Raw genomic sequence first — 24,975 nt, 5'->3', positions numbered from 1 at the left:
AAAATGTAGAACAAAATTTTGACTCACAAAAAAAGACCAGACTTCTGGCCTGACAGACTAGAAAACTCTGAGAGTATGGCCTGTAGACACCCTTTTAACTCAGTAATGAAGTCACTCTTGAGGTTCACCCTTCAGTCAAACATTAGACAGGCCAATAAAACAAAATGAGACTAATGGAGGCACATCAGCCCAGAGCAAGGACAAGAAGGCAGGAGGGGACAGGAAAGCTGGTAATAGGGAACCCAAGGTCAAGAAGGGAAAGTGTTGACGTGTCGTGGGGTTGTTAACCAATGTCATAAAACAATATGTGTACTAACTGTTTAATGAGAAACTAGTTTGTTCTGTAAACCTTCATCTAAACTACAATTAAAAAAAAATGGCAGGGAAAAAAAGTTGGATATTGACAAATAGCTTTTCAAAAATACTGCTTTAATTTATATTATTACCATGGAGCCCTGGTGGCACAGCGGTTAAGAGCTTGGCTGCTAACCAAAAAGTCAGCAGTTCGAAATCCACCAGCTGCTCCTGGAAACCCTCTGGGGCAGTTCTGCTCTGTTCTATAGGGTTGCTATGAGTTGGAATTGACTCTACAGCAATGGGTTTTGGGTTTTTTAATGGGTTTCAGTAGTATATGTGAGTTTTACCACAGCCTCACCAACATTGGATATTATTTATTTAAAAAAACCTCATTTTTTAAACTGTATTTTCAACTTTTTAAAGTTTTGCAATACCAATTTATATAATGTTTTGCTTTGTATAAATACCTCATTCTTCCACCAGTTCTGTGGTAAACGTCTTGAACAGGTATTGTTTTTCCACTCTATATGTGAGGAAACAGGCTCAGCAATTGAGAGAGCCTAAATTTATACAAGTAATTCGGATCTTACAACAGTAAATTCTGTACTGTCTCCTGCACCATGTTTTCTTCTTAAATCTTAGGCACACCTATTTAATAATACTATAATTTTTCATATGCTACAAAACAATTAAACAGTTTTTATCTATCCTGTATTAAAGATTAACCCTGAGCCTTCTACCGTTTGAGCTGATGATTTTCCTGTATGAGTAAGCCTTGCAAATTTTCACTGTGGGCTATTTTAGAACACCAATAGAAGTCTGAAACTTGATTTCTTTTTTTTTTTTTTAATTTCAACAGGATATGGGTACTGTGGTCCTGGGAAAGCTGGAATCAGGATCTATTTGTAAAGGCCAGCAGCTTGTGATGATGCCAAACAAGGTAAGAATTAGTAATGCTCTTTCTCACTTAATTTTCTCTTGAAAATATTAGCAAAAAGTGAGAAATTTCAAAAGTTTAGAGGTTTCCATTAAAAGAAACTTAAGTCTTTTTTTAATTATTATTCAGTATTACATTTTATTAATGTCAAGTTCAAAATTGAGAAAGAATATAATGTGGTGTTACTGCTATTCAGTGAGAAAAGGTTAATGGAGGGTCAGTATTAACACCTTGTTAAGGCTTTGTTTAGTCATGTTAGAGCTAAAAGATGCCAGCATGAAGAGAACCTATTAATTTCAACCTCATTATTTTATGGAAAAAGAGATCTGGAGTGGTTAAGGGACTTGCTTCATTTAACAAAATGGATTAGAAAGAGAGCCAGGGATGAAAACTCAGGTTTAATCATGGTTTAATAAAGCTTTTTTGGAGGGGGCCAAGGAGGGTAATAGACATATCCAGGCTCTGCTCTTAATTTGTTTTGAAAGCAGAGTATTGGCCTTTACCCTAAATGTGTCTTTTCTTCTCCCCTATCTTACTGTGAATTCTTCCTCATTGGAAATTTTCATTTAAACCTGCAAACTTGACATGAATTATTCCTGTGTTATTTCTGACTGCTCACTTGCTGCTATCTGCACATGACCTGTTGCTAAGAAACTATTCAGCTGTTTCCCAGGGAGGGGGCTTCTCCAACAGCTCTGAAGATGTTATTTGTGTAGGAAAATAGACCTGAATCATCAGAACCTTCAGCTAGAGATTTTGTTAGATTTAAGTGAGAATTTCTTTACCATGCTTATTCCAGGCACAGTGAATTAGAAAACTTGAATTTTATCTTACGGTTTCCATTGCCAATATAATGTTTAGTTATAATTAGCACCTTACAAATTACACTCTTAAGCACTGGAGATTAGACTATCACACATAGTATCTTTGTTCCAAAGTGTTCAAAGTGTTTCTACTTTAAAGCTGACTTTTTCTAAGGGAATTAGCTCAGCAAATTGAAGGATAGCAAGTGAATGAAAATAACGGTCAGTTTGAGTCCTTGCTCACTTTTGTCTATAGAGTGGTCACAGAAGTGCGGTTCATTCAGAGGCAGAAGGTGGATCGGGAGGGGGAAATGCGGAGTGGCTGCTTAATGGATTCAAGGATTTCCTTTTGCAATGATGTTTTAGAACTGGTAGATATTGGGGATGATTGTATAACATTGTTACATACTAGATACCACGGAATTGTATACTGTAAGATGGTTAAAAATTATGTTTTGTTACATGTATTTTACCACAGTAAAAAAATGTGTGATTCACTGTGAGCAAGTGAAGTTAGTGCCCAGTTATAGCTACAGCCTTAATATACTAGTACAGAGGAAGTAGGTGTTCTCTGTGGAAGCTGTTGCTTTATACTGCTAACTGGGCAGATGTAGAATAGCCTATAGTTGTTAGGCCAGCCTTCAAAACTCAGTTCAGTTTAGTTCTGAGTCTTAGTGGAACAGAGGTAGAATACATAATGTGTATTTATAAAATATATATTTAATTTTATTGTGCTTTAGGTGAAAGTTTACAGCACAAATTAATTCCTTATTCAAAAATGTATACACAAATTGTTTTGTGACATTGATTGCAATCCCTGTAAAGTGTCAGCACTCTCCCCCTTGCCCTTTATACCCCGGGATTCCCCATGTCCATTCGTCCAGTTTCCCTTTCCCTTCCTGTCTTGTCATCTTTGCTTCTGGACAGGTGTTGCCCATTTGGTCTCGTATACTTGATTGAAGTAAGAGAAGCATGCTCCTCATGTGTGTTATTGTTTGTGTTATAGGCCTAATCTTTGGCTGAAAGGTGAACTGTGGGAGGGGCTTCAGTTCTGAGTTAGGAGGGTGTCCAGGGGCCATAGTCTCTGGGGTTCCTCTAGAATCTGTCAGACCAGTAAGTCTGGTCATTTTGTCAACCTGAATTTTGTTCTACATTTTTCTCCCAGAGCTAAGATATTTTAAAAGACATAGATGTCGGACTATTTTACATTAAAAGAATTAAATCCAGTAAAAATCAGCCTTTTTTTTAAAAAAAAAACCTTTTTTAGGTGGGTAACTTTTGGTTCTTAGAAAATGGTTCATGGAAGCCTACAGTTCTCATGCCTGCATCAGTTCTCCTCTGCTGCCTGTGCTGGACCACAGCAGCAAGGTGAAGCAAAAGAACAAGCGATGGAGGAAAATAGAAAATTATCAGTGTGTGATGGAACTTGCTTTCATAGTCACAAATTCAGTGGCTTTGAGTTTACATGCTGAAATAGAAAAGCTGAGATACCTGAATCTGCAAGTTTAAGCTCTTACATTATTAGGAATGTGGACTCAGATGCTTAAGATTATATACTAATATGAGTGTTCATATGGATCCTGACTTGGGTCCAAAGCTAAAGTAGACAGGATACCACACCTCAGTCATCTCAGACAAGATAGTGGCATCTGTGAAGCCAATTGCAAATATCTTCTGCAAAAATTAACCACTTCTCCCTATCAAATTGCTTATATGTAACCTAAAATCGCTCCAGTGCAGCTACTTGTTGGATTTCTAGAGGAGATGGAAAATAGTTTGTTTTCATTTTGAATACCTTTCATAAACTTTAGAGTTTGTTGATCTCAAACTTAATTTTTGATAACTGTGGATTAACTTAATCTTTAGACTGGCTCCATGGTTTAACCATAAAAGGCCATATTTGGGGAGAAGGGATTGTTACGCTGTATTATTTGGGCAAGAAGTAGTAAATAATACTTGTTGTATGTGTATGCGGTATCGTGGAGCTGCTAGTGTCACCCCTTTTATCTCATTACTGTAAAGAATTTAGCCATATTAAACAGTATGGCTCTATTTCAGTTCTTGGAATGAATTTCAGCAGACAGGTACGATTTAGGTATAAACCGTCTTTTGGGAAGGAAAACATTGTTTGGGAGGGCTAATAGAGCCTAGCAGGTGACAGTTTGTAGAATTCTGGTATGGAATATGATTCAGGATTCTCCAATATTTATCTACCATCATGAGTTAGTTCAGTTTGTCTTGAGGGCTGTGTTTTTGTTTTGTCTTGTCTCCTGGTACGTGTTTTAAAAAATCTTAATTTTTTCGAGGGCAGAAATGGAGTAAAATAAGGGAATGCTTAGGGTGGTGCTTTTAGCATTTTATCCCAACAATATACTTTTTAAAATTGTGGTAAAATACACAGTATAAAGTTTACCATTGGTGACATCAGGTACATTCATAGTGTATCCAGTTCCAGAACATTTTCATCACCCTAAAATGAAGCCCTGTACCCATTAAATAAGTCAATATGCTTTTTAAAATTATTTGTTAAAATAACTTTTACAAAATGCATGCTTCAGGTATTTGGGGATTGATATGTATTGGAAGGCATGTCTATTAAACTGTCAAATTCCATAATAATAAAAATTATATCCATAAAATTAAAATCCAAATGTTAAATTTAGTGTTTTAATTTTGAAAAAGTAAAAAAAGGCAAATGCTAGCTTGCACTATGCTCTGTTTGGAAATTATCAGAATGTAATATTAAAAAGATTGCAGAATATTTTAACGCTTTAATTGGCAGTTGTAATTTTGGTATATTTGATTTTCATTAAGTTCATGTCATACAAATGTAGTGAAGATTTACATTCAAATGAGTATTTTGGCTAATCTGCAACCACAAAAAATAAAAAAGAGAGAGAGAGACTTGCAACTCTTCAGCAAACTCTGAGGTCGTTTTATGTTCTGTAACGCAGTGAATGTGTTAGAAGACCTCTGGTCTTGGTTTCTTTTTAAGCACAACGTGGAAGTTCTTGGAATCCTTTCTGATGATGTAGAAACTGATTCTGTGGCCCCAGGTGAAAACCTCAAAATTAGACTAAAAGGAATTGAAGAGGAGGAGATTCTTCCAGGATTCATACTTTGTGATCCTAATAATCTTTGTCATTCTGGACGCACGTTTGATGCCCAGGTAAACCAGTTAACTATAGTTGTCTTAGTGATTTTTACTGTCTAAATGAAATTAGAATTTAAAATGCCTTTTGTCTTGATTATTGGTGACATGCCACTTAACCCATATTAGTGTGTAGGAGGGGAAATGAAATAGTATAAGCCATGAAATACTATAAACCATATATATGTATGACAGCCGTGATGTATATCACACACATACAGTCTTCAAGATGGTACGAGTGCTTACTTGGTAGGTAGTGTTCTTTGTAAAGTTCCTTTTTATTTTTGATCTCCTGTTGGTAATTTTCACAATACCTAATATTCCTTTGTAAAAACAGATATTAATAGTAATATATAATTAATGTTTTTCTTGAAATGTCTTTCACTTTAAGTAGGACACAGTTGCCTTGAAGTCATTGTTTATCTGCTCATTCAAAGCAAGTAACTTTTCCGACGGGAAAATATGCATATTTTTCCTGTGGTATTCGTAACCCGTCCTCCACAGGAGAATGACTTAGTAAATAATTGGTATGAGCTAACAGAATCTTTCAGTTGTTACAAGTGTTCAGTATGACGACAAACTTAATCAAGTTACATTCTTGATACCAGAGGATGTAAGGTGGTTTCCTGGATATTGGGAAATCCAAGCTATGATAAGTTCATATCTAGAAAAAAATTACAGCATGTGAGCTATAATTATGATAATTAATTTCTTGGGGAGTATAAAGGAAAGGCTTCCCAGAGAAAAAGGTTTACCTGCTGTGCTTTTTCAGTTTCGGTAGGTAGTTGCCAAGATCAGTAGGGTAGAGGGTATTCAAGTTCATGCTTTGAGGTCAGGCAACCTGACCCATCCTATGATCAAAATTAACATGACCCGTCACTTTTAACACAAAAATAACTGAAGTCAGTGCCCTCTTAGATGGTGAGTTATACATTCTTGGTGATACTGTATGGCACTTTAGAACATTCAGTTCTTTTTTACTCTAGGACTAATGATGAGGTGTTTTGTTTATTTGACAGATAGTGATTATTGAGCACAAATCCATCATCTGCCCAGGTTATAATGCGGTGCTGCATATTCATACCTGTATTGAGGAAGTCGAAATAACAGTGAGTTCATTTTGAGATAATTTTTTTCCCTGGTTTTAAGGCTGCTTCGTCTTGGTGATTTCTGATAGGCAACAGTGATGTAACCTTATTTGCACTCGGGGATGGATGACCCAATAAGCAAGGTATGCACAGGCTTACTGGTGCTTACTTACAAATCTGTAGTGCACATTATCACCAGTTTTTCACCCCATGGGTGAAACTGCACTACAGATTTGTAAGCAAGCACCAGTAAGCCTGTGCATACCTTGCTTATTGGTTAATCTACCCGCTTGCACTCCTATTCTTAACATCTTCTTTTTTTGTATGATCATCTCATCGTCTTTTCTTGGATAGGCCTTAATCTGCTTGGTAGACAAAAAATCCGGAGAAAAAAGTAAGACTCGACCCCGTTTTGTGAAACAAGACCAAGTATGCATCGCTCGTTTAAGAACAGCAGGAACCATCTGCCTTGAGACCTTCAAAGACTTCCCTCAGATGGGTCGTTTTACCTTAAGAGATGAGGGTAAGAGCCTTATCGATGCTTAGCTTTATTAACCATGATCCTGCTAGAATACACATTGCAATAGGTTCAGAGAGAACTTGGATTTGTGTTCTACAATTTATTTATATGATAAGTGCTCTATGAGTTGAATGAATTGAACAGCAGATAGTACTGACCGTGCATTCTAACAGTAATGCTCTGGATGAAGTAAGAATCTTAGTTTTGAGGCTTTGTTAGTAGTGGGTTTTGAGAGCCATTTTATTAAGACATTTCACTGACGAAATCCTTTGTAATTTGTGTGATTAAAAACAATTTCAAGCATTAATAAACAATGACTGCACTTTTTTAGGGGTGTAAATATGTGTGCGTGTGCATATATATACACACACACTTTAATTTTTTCAGAGATCTAATATTCATGTTCTTTCTTGTGTGTGCCCATTTCTACCTGTCTCTGAGCGTTACACACCCGTTGCCATCGAGTTGATTACTACTCTTAGCGACCCTATAGGACACAGTAGAACTGCCTCATAGGGTTTCCAGGGAGCGCCTGGTGGATTCAAACTGTTGACCTTTTGGTTAGCAGCTGTAGCTCTTAACCACTATGCCACCAGGATTTCAGGACAGCAGTAATTTTCCTGACTTGGGTTTATGAAATCGTTTGGTATTGTGGAAAAAAAAGACTATTAAAAATTTCTTCATGGATTGTTAGTATTTCTAACTTTGATAACTACTTTAAGAAGGTAGAAAACCTTACACATAAAACTTTATCGCTCAATTCAAATATAGAATAGTCACTTCACATGTTAAATCCAATTCCATTTAACAAACATTTACTAAGTATCTATTAAGTGTCAGGAACTGTGCTAAGCACTGGGAGTACAATGATGAATATGATCCCTTAACCTTACTTCAGAGAAAACTGTGTAAAGATAATATTCATTTTACTTTTAAAGACCTTATATTAAAATTATTCTTGATGATAATTGATAGTGAAACTGGTTATTGGTTCTCCTAATTAATACAGCAAAATGATAATTTCAGTTACCAATCAGAACCTGATAAAATCAGGCATTTTGAAGATAAGAAATTAATAAAGCAAGAATTTTTAACTCTAGAATTATCTTTTTCTAAAGGGTAGCTTAGTTTTTACATTTTTCACAAGACCCAATAGGAGCCCTTTTGATCCACAGAAATACTGACCAAAGGGTGTGTTTACTGCATTGCAGTTCAGCATTAACCATCTGCTTCATATTTTCAATTGCTTAGGATCGGTTTATTTTTTTAAAGCATTATTGAGATACAATCTACGTATCATAAAATTCACCTGTTGTAAGTATACAGTCTACTAAATTGTAGTATGTTTACAGAGTTGTACAGCCATCATCACAATCTAATTTTAGAACATTTCATCTAAAAAGAAGCCTCGTGCCCATTTACAGTCACTTCCTATTCCCACCACCCACCCACCCCCCTGGTCGTAGGCAACCACTAATCTACCTTTTGTCTATATAATTTTGCCTTTTTGAGACATTCGATATAAATAGAACCATACAACATCTGGTCTCATTTATTTTACGAAGCATAACGTTTTTGAGGTTTAACTGTGTTGTAACATGCCTTGTACTTCATTTTTTTAATTGCCAAATAGTATTCCATTTTGTGGATGTTCTACATTTTGCTTATCCAAGGATATATTTTTTTATATAGGAAATTATATCTTCTTTACAGCTCCTCCCAAAAAAAACCCACTTATACATAAACTTATTTTTAAATTTTCTGTTAAGTTTTTAGGTTGATAGTGTTTATGAATGAATTTATTACTTGTTTACCAGTTTTATAATAAGACTTTCATTGTTAGTTGCCTTTGAGTTGATTCCGACTCATGGCAACCCACATATGCAGAGTAGGACTGTTCCACAGGGTTTTCAACACTGTGACCTTTCAGAAGTAGACTGCCAGGCCTGTCTTCCGAGGTGCTTCTGACTGGGTTTGAGCTGCCAACTTTTTGGCTAGTAGTCAAGTGCTTAACCATTCGTGCTCCCAGGGACTCCTTGTAATAAGATTACCTAATCAGAATAATGTCTTCGGTGGTAAAGTCAGTTAATTTGTAATTTACACTGTAAAAGATATTTTTGTAATTTAATAAGCTTTAATACCTTACTTACATAGACTTCCTGTTAACTACTGAAAGGCTTTTTTGTTTGTTTTCTTAATTTTATTTCTAGGTAAGACCATTGCAATTGGAAAAGTTCTGAAACTGGTTCCAGAGAAAGACTAAGCATTTTCTTGATGACCCTGCACAATACTGTGAGGATAATTGACTGCAAAAGCCTACTTCACACCGCCTTCTCTTAATTTCTGCCCATTGACAAATCTCTCCCCCTATTTTGCAAAAACAAAATTCACAGCAAAAGTCCACATTGTGTCAGCTTTCTCATATTGAGAGCTCTGCTATGCCACTGTTGAATTTTTTTTCCCCGAGATTTTTTTTCTTCCCCTCTCAAACTCTGCTTCCTTGGACAGATTTGGCAATAGCTTTGTAAGTGATGTGGACATAATTGCCTACAATAATGAAAACCTACAGGAAATTTTTTATTTTTCATCATCCCCTTAGGCATATTTAGGCTTTTCCCCAGGCAGATCATTCTGAGTGTGCGAGTGTGTGTGCACATGTTACAAAGACAACTACCATGTTAATAAAATATTCAATTTGAAACCCTTTTCGGTATTTGAATTGCTTTTGAATAATGTTTTTTATCTGGATGTAACATTGTTGCATTAGCTTTTTAACTTCCCAAGTAACTGAATACATTTTATTACTTGGACTTTTCTAAACTCTTCCCCAACCCACTACTTTAAATGAGGCATTTACAAATAATGTTCCAGTTTGTATTAAAGGAAAGAATTAGTTAGACCCTTTCTTTTGATGGTTAATGCATACATACAGTTAAATACCTTGATGCAACTGTGACACTGCTTATTAGGTCTATCAGTGATTTTCTGCCAATTTATATTTTAACCTTTCTTAAACACAGTAAGTTGTTTTTAAATAGAAGAACAGCATACGGTAGTTTTTATAAGTGAAGCATAATGAAATTGCATCCCCACAGAAAATTCCATTAACTCGTTGAGTCAGTGGAATTTACAATAAAGAAAGCATGTTGAGACCTGGCAAAAATGCCTCCTTTAGTATTTGTAAGAGCTGCATGCATCTAGTATGAAAACTGTAACAATTACAAGTGCCAGTTCTGTAAGTTACTCAGTTTACTCTTTGTATCAGTAATTTTAAAGTTGAATAATCCTTCCTGATTAAAGCTAAATCTCAATCCAACAAATAAATTAACACATATTTAGGATCATCAAAATTTGCGCAGACTGAAATTTAAGTACAATCAAGCACAGTATAAGTTTTATCTCAATTATCTGAAATGACTTGAGTTTTCTTAAGTACAAAACTAAAGTTTGTTAAACTGTAGTTTGGATGAATCGCACTGCAGCATTCTTGTGGTTTTTAGAATGAAGACTAACTTTCTGCTCTATCATGACTTTGACATTTTTAGAGAAAATAAATGGGAAATGGAAGAGACAATTTCTGGGTTTATTGGAAGCCCCCTTGAAGTCGAGTGTTGCCATTCATTGAAGACTCGGTCTCTTTTAGATTGTGATTCACCTCTAAATAAGATACTGTTATTGTATATTTAATGACAGCCTCCTTCCCTGTAATCTTCCTTCTCAGAAAAGAAAAGCCTAGTCAGACTATTTCCATTCATAAAACAAAAAACTTAACCATCTAAGCTTGTTTCCTTAACAATGGAATTTCCATTCATTAATGAGGCTACATTTTATGGACAGAGCAAAGTTACTGTCCTGCAGCTTCCTGTAAGTATACTTACAGCTATTAAATTGCATGAAATTTAAATAAATTTTATTACATCTGCAAATCTGGGCTTTTTTTTCCCTGGGAAATATGAGAGCTTTAACCAGAACATACTAACTCTTTTTGTACTTCCAAGTTAAGAACAACAAAATACTAGCAATTGTTTGAATTTTAACAAATTTTTAACAGTTGAAGAGTCACTGAAATAATTTCCAAAGATAGATTGCCATTTTTAAATTGAACGCATTTTTAAAAACTAGTTGTTTGCTACTAAATCACTTTACAGTTGTAGAATATTCTGTGCATGTTGCCAAGACTCTTAAGATGACACAGGTATCAACAGTGAAGAACCTACCTCTAAAAATAACAATAAAAATACAAATGTAATTATAAAAATTTCATTGGATTATTGCAGATTTGAGCAAATAGTAATTGAGTTGTTTAAAAGAAACTTTAATGTCCAGTTAACCAATACCATACATTTTACAGGCTTTCAGAAGTATTCCCATTTAGAGCTCCCCTAGTTACAATGGCTAGTTACTGGATGAGGAAAAAAAATGACTGAAGTGAACTGGCAGTGTGTGGAGCCGTTGGACCTTTAAAGAGCAATACAAATTCCTATGCTGTCATTCTGTCTTCTGCTCATGCAAATGTATTTATATGGAAGACAATGCAAAAGTAGGGTAGTTGGCTGCATATTTCAGATATTATAGACAACATTTTTCTCTATCTTCAACACAGATATGTTAGAATTATGGTTTTCTGTGCATCTTTTTACAGTTAATGATGTTCTTTATATAATTTTCATGGTAGATTATTAAGATTATAGGTTTTTTTTTTAATTAATGAACGGAATTCAAGTGAAGAACAGATGTCATTGAAATAAACATCTAAGTAATTGCCATTTTAAGCCCTTATTTCTTACTTCAGGAGAGGGGAAAACCTAGCATCCGTATCTTGTTTTTAATTTGCAAAAAGGACTTATCCAGCAAAAACCTATGTAAATTTAAGCCAGAAGACTGAGTGTATTGCCATGAAATTAAATGACAAATAGGAAGGCGATCTTGAATAATTTAGCCAATGTAAATTTCTTTGTTTTAAATTGAAAGTCTTGAAATATGTGATAACTGAATGTACAAATTTTGTAAATTGTAAGAGGACAGGTTGTTCACTGTAACGTGAGGTCATTCATATTTGTCTGCTAGTTAAGTTACAAGAATTGCTTTTACAATATGGGACTTTGAACATGATATAATGAAAAATTACCGGCAGGAGTGCTGCAAATATTTTGGGTCACATTTGCAATCAGGTGCAGTTTTGTGACCCAAGAAAAGGTGACCCTATGGTCAAAAATTGCTCTCATGATGAACTTTTGAAAATAATCAACTAAACTTCCCTGGTGACCTTCAGGAACACTAGTTATGTGACTAATTACTCCATGATCTTTGATGACTACTACACATGACAGCACTCCAGCACCTTTTCTCATTGGCATGGACTTCCTCATGGAACGCCGCTTCATGGATGAAACTGCTTTGGGTAGGGGTTGAGATAGTCAAGGGACAAATACGCGGTTTTTATTACAGCTCTTAACATCAGGCAACTTTCAATCTTTAAACCCTTTATGAAAATTCTGGTCGTAGCACTATAGCTCTGATTATAGGATGATTAAATGTTATATTCAGTGTTGGCCTACCTTATCAGAACAAACTGTGCCATTAATCCTCTCACAGACATATGTAAGGTAGATAGCAATCAACTAGATTTGGGGGATGATTTTCTCCAAATACGGCTTTCATTTCCTCCAGCTAAGTTGTCAGTGATCCTAGCAAATACTGTCTAATACATTCATGGTCTTGTTTCATTCTTCAGAGATCTTGCCAATGGCAGAAACTTGTTATAAATAAATACGTGTAATTATATATGCAGAACTCAAAAGACTTAAGTTTCCATTTAGCAGTCAGTTGGTTATATTAGATTTCACAGTAAATGGAATAGGAAGTATTTTTTTTTTCCAGTAGTAATACAGTGGATTCCGTTTGAAACAATTACTGCAAGGATTCAGGTAAGGTAGATTTTACTTTTCACATAACCTCTAATCCTATGCTTCCTTGAAACAGTAATAATGCTAGCTGAGTTGTTTACTAAGGAGTTATAAGGTCCTAGAGGTGGGGAGTGGAGATTAAAACCTTTGTATTTTCCAGTATAAGGGAAAAAACAGGTACTATGTCTGGGCAGAAAATGCCAGGATTTCATAAGGATTTCTCATCTTTTCTGCCTTGTCACACATGCGCTTTAAAATCTAACATGGAAACCTGAGATTTGTGGATAGCAAAGGTGGAATGACATTTTCTGCTTCCCGATGTTCCCCTCCACCAGGCACATTAGCTAGTGCTTCAGATGTCAGCCCAAGTCCTTGCTACCTCCCTTCCTGCTACCAGTGGAGAGTGTGCTGGAGCTAGCGCTCTTGCACACCTCAGGGGATTCTCCTCACCTCCATTTTCTCTACTCACATTAAGTGAAACAGGTCTAAGCCTGGAAAGTCTGCATTTTAAGGACTCACTTTGGGCTCTCAGTAATTTACATATCCCTTTCTTTACTTTCTTCAGTTTACTTCTAAAGAAAATAGGGATATCTTTCAGGCCAGGATTTAGTGAATAATTTTCATTAGACAGCAGGATAATACCTAGAGCTATCTTTTTTTTTTAAAACCGGATTAAAGGGAACTGACAAGTTTTTTAACCTAATTCCAAAGCAGGAAAAAATGGGAATCCAGATGTAAAGAAACCTTTTTTCTTATGATTTGTAGCTACCTACTGTGCCTGACTTGGTGCCTGTGTGAGGATTAAGCCCTTAGTCTGCTCTTGCAATTATTCAAATGGCTGAAATTTAGAAAAAAAAAGCTTTTGTAATAATAAAAATTGTCATCTTCCCTTTTGAAGAATTTGTCTGTTTGTTAATAATCAGATATATTTCATTATACCATGAGTGTATCTGTCTACTTTCTGTACAATCCTTTATTTTTGTATCAAGTACTGGAACCATCTACCAGCAGATTTGTTGGATCTGATAAGCTGTCATGTAAGGAATTTACAAACTTGTGGTCTGCTTGCATATGGTATGCAAGGCTTGTGTGGTGTATATGACTGAACCATAACAAAAACAGCAGCCCTATAGGAAATTGGAAATGCTTAATAATAAGTATCACAATATGTGGTTTTATCTGAACAGCAAAGTTAGGGAACATCAATGATTATTCTGTCTGAACTGTGAACCTCTATATTCAGGATTTTTAATAAAGATCAAGAAACCAAACAGTACTTGCCCTTCTTTACTGAGCAAGGGCAAAAGATATTAATGATAAACAGGTAATATACACAGTGGTTGGAAGTCCCTGGGTGGTGCAAATGGTTGATGTGTTCAGCTGCTAACCTAAAGGTTGGAGGTTCAAGTCCACCCAGAGGCACCTCAGGAGAAAGGCCTGGTGATCTACTTCTGAAAAATCAGCCATTGAAAATTTTATTGGGCACAGTTCTCTGACATATGAGAGGTCACCGTGAGTCAGAATCGACTCAGCCACAACTGGTTAAACAGTGGTTAAATGAATGCACAGCAGTTCGTTCCTGTACACTCATCTTAATCCATGAGCTAGAATCAGTTCCTGCTTAAACTATCACTCCAGAGTTTTGGTAATCACTCTCTAGTATTGGGGTTTGACATTAAAGCAGATTTAGCTTAGTGAGCAAGCTTGCTACCAAAGCAGGGGCTCAATTCTAAAAGTTCTAAGTAAATTGCTTTTGTGACCACTTCCCAGTAATTGTTGTTAGGTGCCGTTGAGTCGGTTCCGACTTATAGCAACCTTATGTACAAAAGAACGAAACACTGCCCAGTCCTGTGCCATCCTCACAAGTGTTGCTATATTTGAGCTCATTGTTGCAGCCACTGTGTTAATCCATCTCGTCAAAGGTCTCCCTCTATTTTGCTGACCCTCTAATTACCAAGCATGATGTCCTTCTCCAGGGACTGGTCCCTCCTGATAACATGTTCAAAGTATGTAGGACGAAGTCTCACCATCCTCCCTTCTAAGGAGCATTCTGGCTATACTTCCAAGACAGATTTGTTCATTCTTCTGGCAGTCCGTGGTATATTCAATGTTCTTTGCCAACACCATAATTCAAAGACATCAATTTTTCTTCAGTCTTCCCTATTCACTGTCCAGCTGTTGCATGCATATGAGGCAACTGAAAATACCTGGCTTGGGTCAGGCCCACTTACTCTTCAAAGTGACATCTTTGCTTTTTTAACTTTAAAGAGGTCTTTTGCAGCAGATTTGCCAATACAATGTTGTTTGATTTCTTGACTGCTGCTTCCATGGGTGTTGATTATGGAGCCAAGTAAAATGAAATTCTTGACAACTTCAGTGTTTTCTCCCAGTAATTAACCACAATTTTCTAGTCTTAAATGACTAGGTCTCCCACCCCACCAATCAAACATCTGTACTTTATGTGGGTTGTTGAAAGAACAACTTTGTTGTCTTTGGGCATCAAACCATATATAGGTACTATACTACAATGGGTAGATACCAATAATAAGGTCTTCGTAGTTCTCACAATCGAGAATTTTACAGTTCTTGGCATATGCAACCAGTTTCAGAGACTGCAGCGCCCTCCTATCAACACATCTTAAAACGGAAAAATAGCATCAATACCTCGGCTGTAGCTTTGTGATGAACAACTATATATATATCTCCCAATGTAGAATTATGGATGGCCAAATGACAGTAAAACAGAATTTTAAAGTCCCCCAAATTTAAAAGGAACTAAAAACTAGTTTTGCCTTTCTGGCCATGTGAAAAAAAGGTTCTGGAAAATATTTTTTATTTTATTGTAGTACCCTCCTAAGTGACAAGGTTATTTCTTTTTAGCTTTATGGCCACTTGCTGTATGAATAATTTTGAAACTCATGTACAGTTATGATGTCCCATTTTACTTTTCCTTGTATTTAATTTTTTCTATACGGCTACTTCAACATGCTGGTCTTAAAAGTGAAAATTTTTTTGTAATTAAATTTTCTTCTGAAGGCTTTGTATGCCCAAATTACTTGCATGAAATGTTCGTTTTTTTTTTCCCCGTTTTCTGCTAGAAATAAGAGATGCCTAAAACAAGAAAACAAAAAATTCCTGTAGCTGACAAGTATAATTTTTGTTATTCAATTAAAATTATTTGTAATACGATCCTTCTGTTAAAATTTCAAAACCTCTGCCTCTCAGTGTGCATTGGGTCACATTTAATGCTAGTTGCACATTTTCTTAACTCATCCCATGTCCATATTTGACCTCTTAACATTTCACTTCAATGTAAACAGTGATAATCATGCCCAAATTCATAAGAATAAGCAGTAAATGGTTAAAACTTATGATTTATACAAGCTTAATTTATAAGTTAGGGCATTTTTATTTAAAAAAAATTCTGATTTCTGGTTTAAGAGTTCAGTCAGGAGTCAGGCTACTGATATGTTAAGATGCTAATATTTAAAAGAACTGGTACTGTAACAAATTCCCTGGGACACAAATACTTTCATTCAGTTCATTTGCCTTAGTGGTAAAATTTTTTAAGTATACCAATGTTCCATTTTTCTCCCATCACTCACCTTACTCATAATCCTTTCACTGAAATTGCTTTCTACAAGGTCACCAATGACCTAACTGCCCAACAAAATGGCCTTTTATCAATATATATTCTCAATTTCTTCAGTATTTGTCAGTATTAACACATCCTCAAATATCTCCATTCCTTTGGCTGCTGGAACATGGGACCCTCCTGGTTTTCTTTTATACACTCAACTACTTCTGTCTCTTTTATTGGCTTTTTTCCCTCCTTTTCCCTAATTGAGGGCTTCTCCACAGCCCTAATGTTTGTCTGTATCTCTTTGCAATCTCATTTATTTCCACAGCTTTAATGAGCACGTTTATGAAGATGACTTCCAAATTTCCTTCTGTAGTTCAGAAACACTCTCTTCCAGATTCATTTTGATGCACATTGGAACTTCAAACTCAAAATGTTGAGAATGAATCTCATATATCTTTCCCTCCAAATCCTGACCACCATCCATTTGCCCAGTTATTCAGGCTCAAGAATTTGGGAGTAATCTTTGAATTCTCCTCTTGGTATATTCAGCTTTTAATCAAGTCTTATATTTTGTTCTCACTGCCAACACCCTAGCATCAGACCTCAATACCTAGAAAACCACAATAGCTTCCCTTGCTCATCTCCCTAAGCCCTGTCTCAGCCATTCCAATGTATTATTATTACATAAATACTATGTTATATACGGGCTAGGTGCTAAGGATACAATGCTGAACAGATCATACAGAGTCCCTGCCCTCTCACAGTTTATCTTCAAACTGGGGAAAGACAATTAATGGTAGAAAAATTTTTAATGTTTTTTGGGAGGAGGGAGAACCTAAGCTAGAATTTTCCAGAAGTAACTTTAAGCAGAAGTCAGAAGGATAAGTAAGTTTATTTAGGGGTGGGAGATGGAAGTACAAGAAAGTAGTAGTGTTCCAGAAGTAACAGTGTTGTGTTAGAAGGTCTGAAGACAAGTGGGAACTGCATAGTTAAAACTACGAGCTAAAAACTGAAAAGGTGAGTGGCAGCGTATGAATCTGGGGAGGTAATAAAGGCAGAACCAGATGAAAAGTGCATGGCCTGCTGAGGGTGACTAAATAATTTATTTTTCAAACTGGGAAACTTTTGTCTAGGACAAAGGTTAAATCAGAAAAGACACCAAGACAACAGATGCAAACTAGGATACATCTAAGGCAAATTAAGGACTCAGTGGCTTAAACTATTCCTAAAGAGAATAAGAATTAAGCATGATCAGGTTTGATATGATCAGATTTGCATTTCAGAAAATCTACTCCAGCTGAAGGGTGGAGAACAGACTATAAGGTGCAAAATTGGAGGTGGGAAGACAAGTTAGGAGGCCACTGCAGTAGTCTAGGCAAAAAAAAAAAGAAACAAATGATAGCCTGCCCTACAGGGTGGCAGGGATAAAAAAAAATCGGATAAATGCATAAGATATTTAAAAGGTATAAACAAGACTTTATTGACTACATATGGGGAATTGGGAGGAAAGAAGGATGACTCTCATATTCTGGCTTGAACAACTAGGCAGTTGAAAGAAAGAAAACATGGGAAGAGGAGCAGGTCTGAGGGGAAGATGATAAGCTCATGAGTGGAATTGTGTGTGAGGTCCTTGTAGGACTTCTAAATGGAGAAATCCTTTAGACAGTTGGATATATAGGCTTAAAGATGGGAGGTCTATAAATCTGTTTTAGTTATGTGTTGACGGATAACAATTTACCCTAAACTTACTGGCTTAAAATAACAAACATTTATTATCTCACAGATTTTGTGAGTCAGGAATCTGGGAGCAGCTTAGCTGGATGGTTCTGGCTCAGAGTCTCTCATGAGGTTGCAGTCACCTCAAGATTCTACTGGGAGAGGATTCAAGATTCGACTGGAAGAGGATCCACTTCCATGTTCACTCATATGGTTGCTGGTTTCCTTGCTACATAGACTTCTCCATAAGCTGCCTGAGTATCCTCAACAACATGGTAGCTGGCTTCACCCAGACCAACTGACTTGAGGGAGGGAAGAAAGGAGAAAGGAAGGGAAAAATAGAGAAGGGAGAAACTGCAGTCTTTTTGTAACCTAGTCTTGGAAGTGACATCCCATTTTCCATCACTTCTATATTTTATTTGGTAGAAGCAAGTCACTAAGTCCAGCCCACACTCAAGGAGAGGGGAGTTAAACTCCATTGCTTAAATGAAGAAGTATCAAAGAGATTGTAGACATATGACATATCTTTAAAAGAACTACAATACCACTGTCAGATTAGTAACTCCAAAAGCATAACTCAACACTACCTTCTTTTCTTCCTTATCACAGGTTCAAAAGCTTTGTGTCTGAGCTTCTGTTAAGGGTGATGGAGAAGTCTGGAAACAGTTAATGGTGATAAGTGAACTGAATAGATTTAATGTCGCTGAATTGTACATGTAAAGATTGTTGAAATGGCAAATATTTTGTTACCTATATATTTACCACAAACCAAAACTTGTTGCCTTCAAGTCAATTCCAACTCATAGCGACCCTATAGGACAGAGTAGAACTGCTTCATAGGGTTTCCAAGGAGTGGCTGATGGATTTGAACTGCCAACCTTTTGGTTAACAGCCAAGCTCTTAACCACTGCACCACTATCACACACACCCACACACACACACAACCTCTTCTGTTTCTATGATTTCTCCAAAGTAAGTATAAACCCTCAGCTTGATAATGAATCAATTCCTTGACCTATCATTCTACCTCCACCTCCCATCCCTCCCCTCTGCATATCCCTGCTCCAGCCACCATTCCTTTCCAAATACTTCCGCATTCTTTCACCTGAATTCATGCAGTTTCCATGGCCTAGAAGTCCGATTCTTAAACTCATTCAGGTGACAGAGCATCTGCCAGCCCAATGCTCTTTTGAGAATACTGGAAAATGTTGATACACCAAACCTAATGTAAATATTCATAATTTTGTGCTAAATCTAATTCCATTTTATAATAGATTCTAGAATAAACAAATGAAAGTAGGTGCCAAAGATTTAAGAACATTTCTTCTAAAAAGTGGTTAAAGACAAGGCCATTATTAGAGGTTAGCAGCAGAACACCTCTTTTTCCAGCTTGGGAAATAGGGAAGGAGTACTTTTTCAAAATAGTTGACATGGAAAGCCTCCTACTCCCACTCTTTCATAAAAATTTTACTTAGCCAGCTGCAAAAAAGACTGGAACCATCCTGAATGTCCATCAAAAGATATCTAAATAAACTACAGTATATCTACATGGTGGAATGCTATACAGCCATTGAAATAGATGAGTGACTGGGAACAATCTCCAAGATACAGTAAGAGGAAAAAGGAAGGCGCACAACTATGAGTATATTTTAGTACTATTTATGTTTAAGAAGGGGGAAAAAGGATGAAATTCAAATCCAACGATCTATAAAGAGAAAAAGTATAAATATTTCCACAACACGCCTAGGACATCTCTGGAAGGTTACTGGAGAAACTGTTAACAGTGGTTACCTCCGGGGATTACAACAGGGAGATGGGGACCCGAGGAGGGAAGGAGGCCTTCTACGCAGTCTCCACACTTATTCGTCTATGCTCTTACCTCCCACCTCTGGGAGACCGAGTCGGTTCATCTTTCGGCCCCTCACACAGCTTAGCGACGCGTCTGGTGCTTCCCGTGTGTTACTTCACTGAGTCCTCGGTCCCCCGTGAGGAGGCATGACCGTTCTCTTCGCGTTTGAGGAGACGAGCTCGGAAGCGTAAGCGGTTCGCCCAACGTCACACAGTAGGTACGTGGTGGAGCCAGGATCCCGGGCGGACCTGCGTGACTCCAGAGCCCGCATTCTCCTCACAGCCCCACGCGGCCTTCCAGAGACGGGGCCCGGCGAGAAGGAGTGACTCCACCGCATCGGCCGACGAGACTCCTCTCCCGCCTCAAGGCGCTTTCTCGATTTCTTTCGTGTTAGACTGAGAGGTGTCGCCAGGCTACTCTCCGCGCCTCATAGAAACCGGGAGCAGAACGGAAAGAGAGGAGTGTGTCCTAAGAAAGGCACTCCGACAGCAGCCAGGGGGAACAAAGTCAGTCAACTCGCCTCAGCCCCACTGCTAAACCGCAAAGCCCAGGAACTGAACCTCGCGCTCTCCCGGAAGTGATGCAAGCGGGCCCGGTTGCCGCCCCTTTACTTCTGGCTGCGGGCTTGGGTTCGCGCGTGCGCAGGAGGAGTTAGTCTAGTCGTTCCGCACGCTAGTGTGCACGAGGTTAGGGCGGTATGGAGGCCTCGGTTTCAACTCCAACCTCAGCCGCGACTCCAGTGACCCCGGCCGCAGCGGAGTCGCGGCTGGAGCTGGACAAAATACAGGTGAGTGGCCCCCGGGGAGGGCGGTCCAGAAGCTGGGTGGCCGTGGCCCTTCTGAGGCGCAGTGGAGCTTGATGCGTGGCCGGGGGCCTGGCGCACCTCTGTGGACGCCTCCGGGGGATTTGGGGTAATCGCTTGCTCGCTGAGCGCTTCACCGTGCCCTCTCGTTTATCCTCGCGGTTGGGCGTCTTCTTCCCCGTCCTGCGGCCTGGCTCGCTTTAACTGGATCGCAAGTTAACGAGGTCTGGAATGAGAGACCTGGCTTTGCTTCCTAACCGTTTGGCCTTAGCCAAGTCACTTAATTTTGCTAACCCCTACTGTGTCTTATTTAAAACGGGCTCTTCGGCTTTCCGCTTTCCAGGATCAGATAAGATGATAACGCAAGTAAAGCGCCTCAGCCAGGGGCCTAGCGCGTTCTGAGCGCTCAGTAGCTAGTTGCAGTTTGTATTGTTACCGCATTGGCTGGTCTGAGCCGCCTGCCGCGGAAGCCAATACTGAGACGGGTGAGGTGAGCAGCAAGAGTGTTTTATTGTATATCAGTATACATGAGACAGAGGGGAATGAGCTGCTCCAAAAGACCTGTCTCCCTCTTAGACCCGCTGAAAGTTTTTATACGGACAAGATTATAGTTTTTTTTTGTGATGGTTATATTCTGCACCTGGCAGTCCTTGAAGGTTATCTTGCACCGTTTTTATTGTCGCAGATGAGTTACTTTACTCTCCAAGGTCGTTCTACCTCTCAAAGAGAAACTTAGTTAAACTTCAGAGTCATGGGAAAGCAAGAGGGAGGGGATAGGAGGAAAACAAATTAAAATCATGGGAGTATGCAAAGGTGAACTATGCAAGCTAGGCATTAACAGTACCACAATAGCCAGGACGCTAGGCTTGTACTGTTGGCAATAAACAATAAATGTGAAATTTCCACGCATCCCCTTTCAGTATACTCTTTTACTGGGATTACCTCCTTCACTGTTGAGGGCACGGGAAGCATATTTCTATCTGGCCCAGTGTTTTATGTAGAAGAGGTGCCTTTCTGTAGTCGAGGGCTGGAGGCGGATACTTAGGTGATTTCCCATTCATTCTTACATTCCTCTGAGTACAAATTGCTGGTTCCTAATAGGTATGGTTATCGAGGTTGCCTGTTAAAATAGAAGTCAGGACAAGAAACGAGAGGGAGCAAATGTCAGATTAGATTGAGATTTAACTTAATTTTGTTTGTCCACTTTGCAGGTTAAAAAAGCAGTGAAAGCTCTATTGGCACATTCACGATCCAGAAAAAACGCTAATGAAGTGCTTTTGAATGAGAATGAAAATTTATTTTTAATGGTGGTATTATGGAAAATTCCAAAGAAAGAACTGAGGGTCAGATTGTAAGTTTTGATTTTCTACATTTGCTGTTTTCATCTCCTTTGTCTTTTTGTTAAACTTTAACAGTTGCAACTTAGTTTTTAGTGGTAACTTGGCAAACTCAAAATAAAAATCTGAGATGAAGTAAAAAATGGTGCCTAAAAGAACGTTAGGAATTCACACATGCTAAAATTTTCTAGAAATTTTGTCAGCTTTCTGGGAGCTTGGCAGCCAGTTAACCTAAGAAGTTCTGAATCCAAAACGTAGTTTTAGAGCAAACAGAGATAGAATAAACAGCTTTTGTATCTTAGTAGACGCTGTTCTTTACATGTCATGCTATTTCTAGGCTAAAATTAATGAGGGCCTGGACCTGCTCCTGTATACCAAAACCAAACCAAACCCCTTGCCATCGAGTTGATTTCGATTCATTAGCAACCCTATAGGACAGAGTAGAACTGCCCCATATAGTTTCCAAGGAGCACCTGGTGGATTCGAACTGCCGACCTTTTGGTTTGCAGCCAGAGCTCTTAACCACTACGCCACCAGGGTTTCCCTCCTGTAGACAGAAACTATTAAAAACTTGGAGTCCCTGAGTGGTGCAATGAAACTTTGACAGTTTGAGTACACCCAGAAGCACCTGGGGAGAAAGGCCAGGCGATCTACTTCAGAAAAATCAGCCATTGGAAACCCTACAGAGCACAGTTCTACTCTTAACACATATGCACATGTGGGGTCATCATGAGTCGAAATTGACTGACAGCACCTGGTTTATTAAAAACTTGGCGGTGAACTCTTTTCTGTGGAAAAGAGTCATTGTGGTTACGTATTCTTATTGCTACAAGTTGTAGGTTGGAGATGCTTTCGGTAGAATTGCCATATTTAGTAAATAAAAACACAAATGATTTTTTAGTATAAGGAGGTCCCGTGCAATATTTGGGACCTCCTTATACTAAAAAATGATTCGTTGTCTATCTGAAATTCAGATTTAACTGGGTGTCCTATATTGTATCTACCTCTTTGTCAAGTCCCTCATATCCTGACAGTGACAGCCTGCTCTGCTTAAGAAGGTGTTACATAGGATAACTTTCTTTTCCCCATAAACAGGCGATGGGAATGGTTAGAAACAGGAAGGACCCCTTTGAGTCTCATTTTCTTTTAACTGATCTTCACAAACCTACTTCAGCCAGAGTGCCTTTCGTGTTGCTTTGTGCAGTCCATGTGTGTTCTTTTTTTTTGGCACATAAATCATTTATTCATTGCAGCAATCATCTGAAATGATTCCCAGGCTGACAAGCCTCGAGTTAGAGGACTAGTAAGTGGGAGAGATCGGAATCAGTCGAATCTTCAGCATTTACATGTACAGTTATGACCATTAATTGTTATTCACAAATGATATTTTTAAGGTTCTATAAGATTCTTTTTTGGGGCGGTCATGTAACACAGAGGGATTCCCCCCCCCTTTTTTTTATTGTTGTAATTAAATGAAGTTTACATTTCAAGTTAGTCTCCCATACAGAATTTTTTTTTTTTACATACATTGTTATGAGACCCCAACCGTTTACCCCATTCTGCGACAGCACACTCCTCCCCTCTGCCCCTGATTCCCCATGAACATTCAACAAGCTCCTAACTCTCTCTGCCTTCCCCTCTCACCTCTGGACAGAAGCCGCCCCTTTGGTTTCTTATATCTACTTGTCTAAGAGGCACATTGTTCATGAGTATCACTTTATGTCCCACAGTCCAGTCCAATCCCTGTCTGAAGAGTTGGCCTCGGAAATTGTTTTAGTTCTGGGGTGACAGACCAGGGGCCATGCTTTCCAGGGCGCCTCCAGTCTCAGACCATTAAGTTTGGTCTTCTTATTAGAATTTGAGTTCTACATCCTATTGTTCTACTGCTTCATCAGGGACCCTCTGTTGTGTTCCCTGTCAGGATGTTCATTGGTGGTGGCCGGGCACCATCTAGTTCTTCTGGTCTCAGGCTGATAAAGTCTCTGGTTTATGTGGCCCATTCTGTCTCTTGTGCCAGTACTTTCCTTGTGTCTTTGGTGTTCTTCGTTCTCCTTTACTCCAAGTGGTTTGGACCAATTGATGCATCTTAGATGGCCGCTTGCAAGCTTTTAAGACCCCAGACACCGCTTACCAAAATAGGGTGCAGAACATTTTCTTAATAACCTTTGTTATGCCAGTTGACATAGATGTCCCCTGAAACCATGGTCCCCAGACCCCGCATGCCTGCTACTTTGTCTCTCAAAGTATTTGATTGTATTGAGGAAACTTCTTAGCTTTGGTTTAGTCCAGTTGTGCTGGCTTCCCCTGCAGTGTGTGCTGTCCTTCCCTTCACCTAAGATGATTCTTATCTACTATCTAGTTAGTGAATACCCTCACCCTCCCTCCCCACCCCCGTAACCATCAAAGAATGTTTTCTTCTGTGTTTAAACCTTTTCTTGAGTTCTTATAATAGTGGTCTTATACAGTCTTTGTTCTTCTGTGACTGACTAAATTCACTCAGCATAAGTTCCAGCTTCCACAAAGTTATACGATGTTTCACAGGTTCATCACTGTTCTTTATCGCTGCATAATATTCCATTGTGTGGATATACCATAGTTTGTTTATCCATTCGTCCGTCAGTGGGCACATAGGTTGCTTCCATCTTTTGGCTATTGTGAACAGTGCTGTGATGAACATGGGTGTGCATATATCTATTCGTGTGACGGCTCTTGTTTCTTTAGGTTATATTCCAGGGAGCGGGATAGTTGTGTCGTATGGTACATCTATTTCTAGCTTTTTAAGGAAGCGGCAAATCGTTTTCCAAAGTGGCTGTACCATTTTACATTCCCACCAACAGTGTATAAGTGTTCCAGTTTCTCCACAACCTCTTCAGCATTTGTTATTTTGTGTTTTTTGGATTAATGCTAGCCTTGTTGGGGTGAGATGATATCTCATTGTAGTTTTGATCTACATTTCTCTAATGGCTGATGATCTTGAGCATTTCTT

The 24,975-nt window shown here is 38.2% G+C and overlaps 2 protein-coding genes across 2 annotated transcripts in view; both read left to right on the top strand.

Moving 5' to 3' along the window:
- The window catches only part of GSPT1 (G1 to S phase transition 1), a 37,563-nt gene extending 23,457 nt beyond the window's left edge, over nucleotides 1–14,106 (top strand). The window contains exons 11-15 of the mRNA XM_004373260.2: nucleotides 1,157–1,237; nucleotides 5,033–5,206; nucleotides 6,208–6,297; nucleotides 6,631–6,799; nucleotides 9,007–14,106. Of these exons, the coding sequence (XP_004373317.1) occupies nucleotides 1,157–1,237; nucleotides 5,033–5,206; nucleotides 6,208–6,297; nucleotides 6,631–6,799; nucleotides 9,007–9,059 (567 nt within the window). The 3' untranslated portion in view covers nucleotides 9,060–14,106. The remainder of the gene's footprint in view (nucleotides 1–1,156; nucleotides 1,238–5,032; nucleotides 5,207–6,207; nucleotides 6,298–6,630; nucleotides 6,800–9,006) is intronic.
- Nucleotides 14,107–20,468: 6,362 nt separating this feature from the next.
- The window catches only part of RSL1D1 (ribosomal L1 domain containing 1), a 22,980-nt gene continuing 18,473 nt past the window's right edge, over nucleotides 20,469–24,975 (top strand). The window contains exons 1-2 of the mRNA XM_023728472.1: nucleotides 20,469–20,637; nucleotides 21,864–22,003. Coding sequence (XP_023584240.1) covers nucleotides 20,548–20,637; nucleotides 21,864–22,003 — 230 coding nt within the window. The 5' untranslated portion in view covers nucleotides 20,469–20,547. The remainder of the gene's footprint in view (nucleotides 20,638–21,863; nucleotides 22,004–24,975) is intronic.

This window comes from Trichechus manatus, unplaced genomic scaffold (genome assembly GCF_000243295.1).
Source record: "Trichechus manatus latirostris isolate Lorelei unplaced genomic scaffold, TriManLat1.0 scaffold00024, whole genome shotgun sequence".
NCBI classification, from domain to species: Eukaryota; Metazoa; Chordata; class Mammalia; order Sirenia; family Trichechidae; genus Trichechus; species Trichechus manatus.
This window is presented reverse-complemented; position numbering and strand designations above follow the sequence as displayed.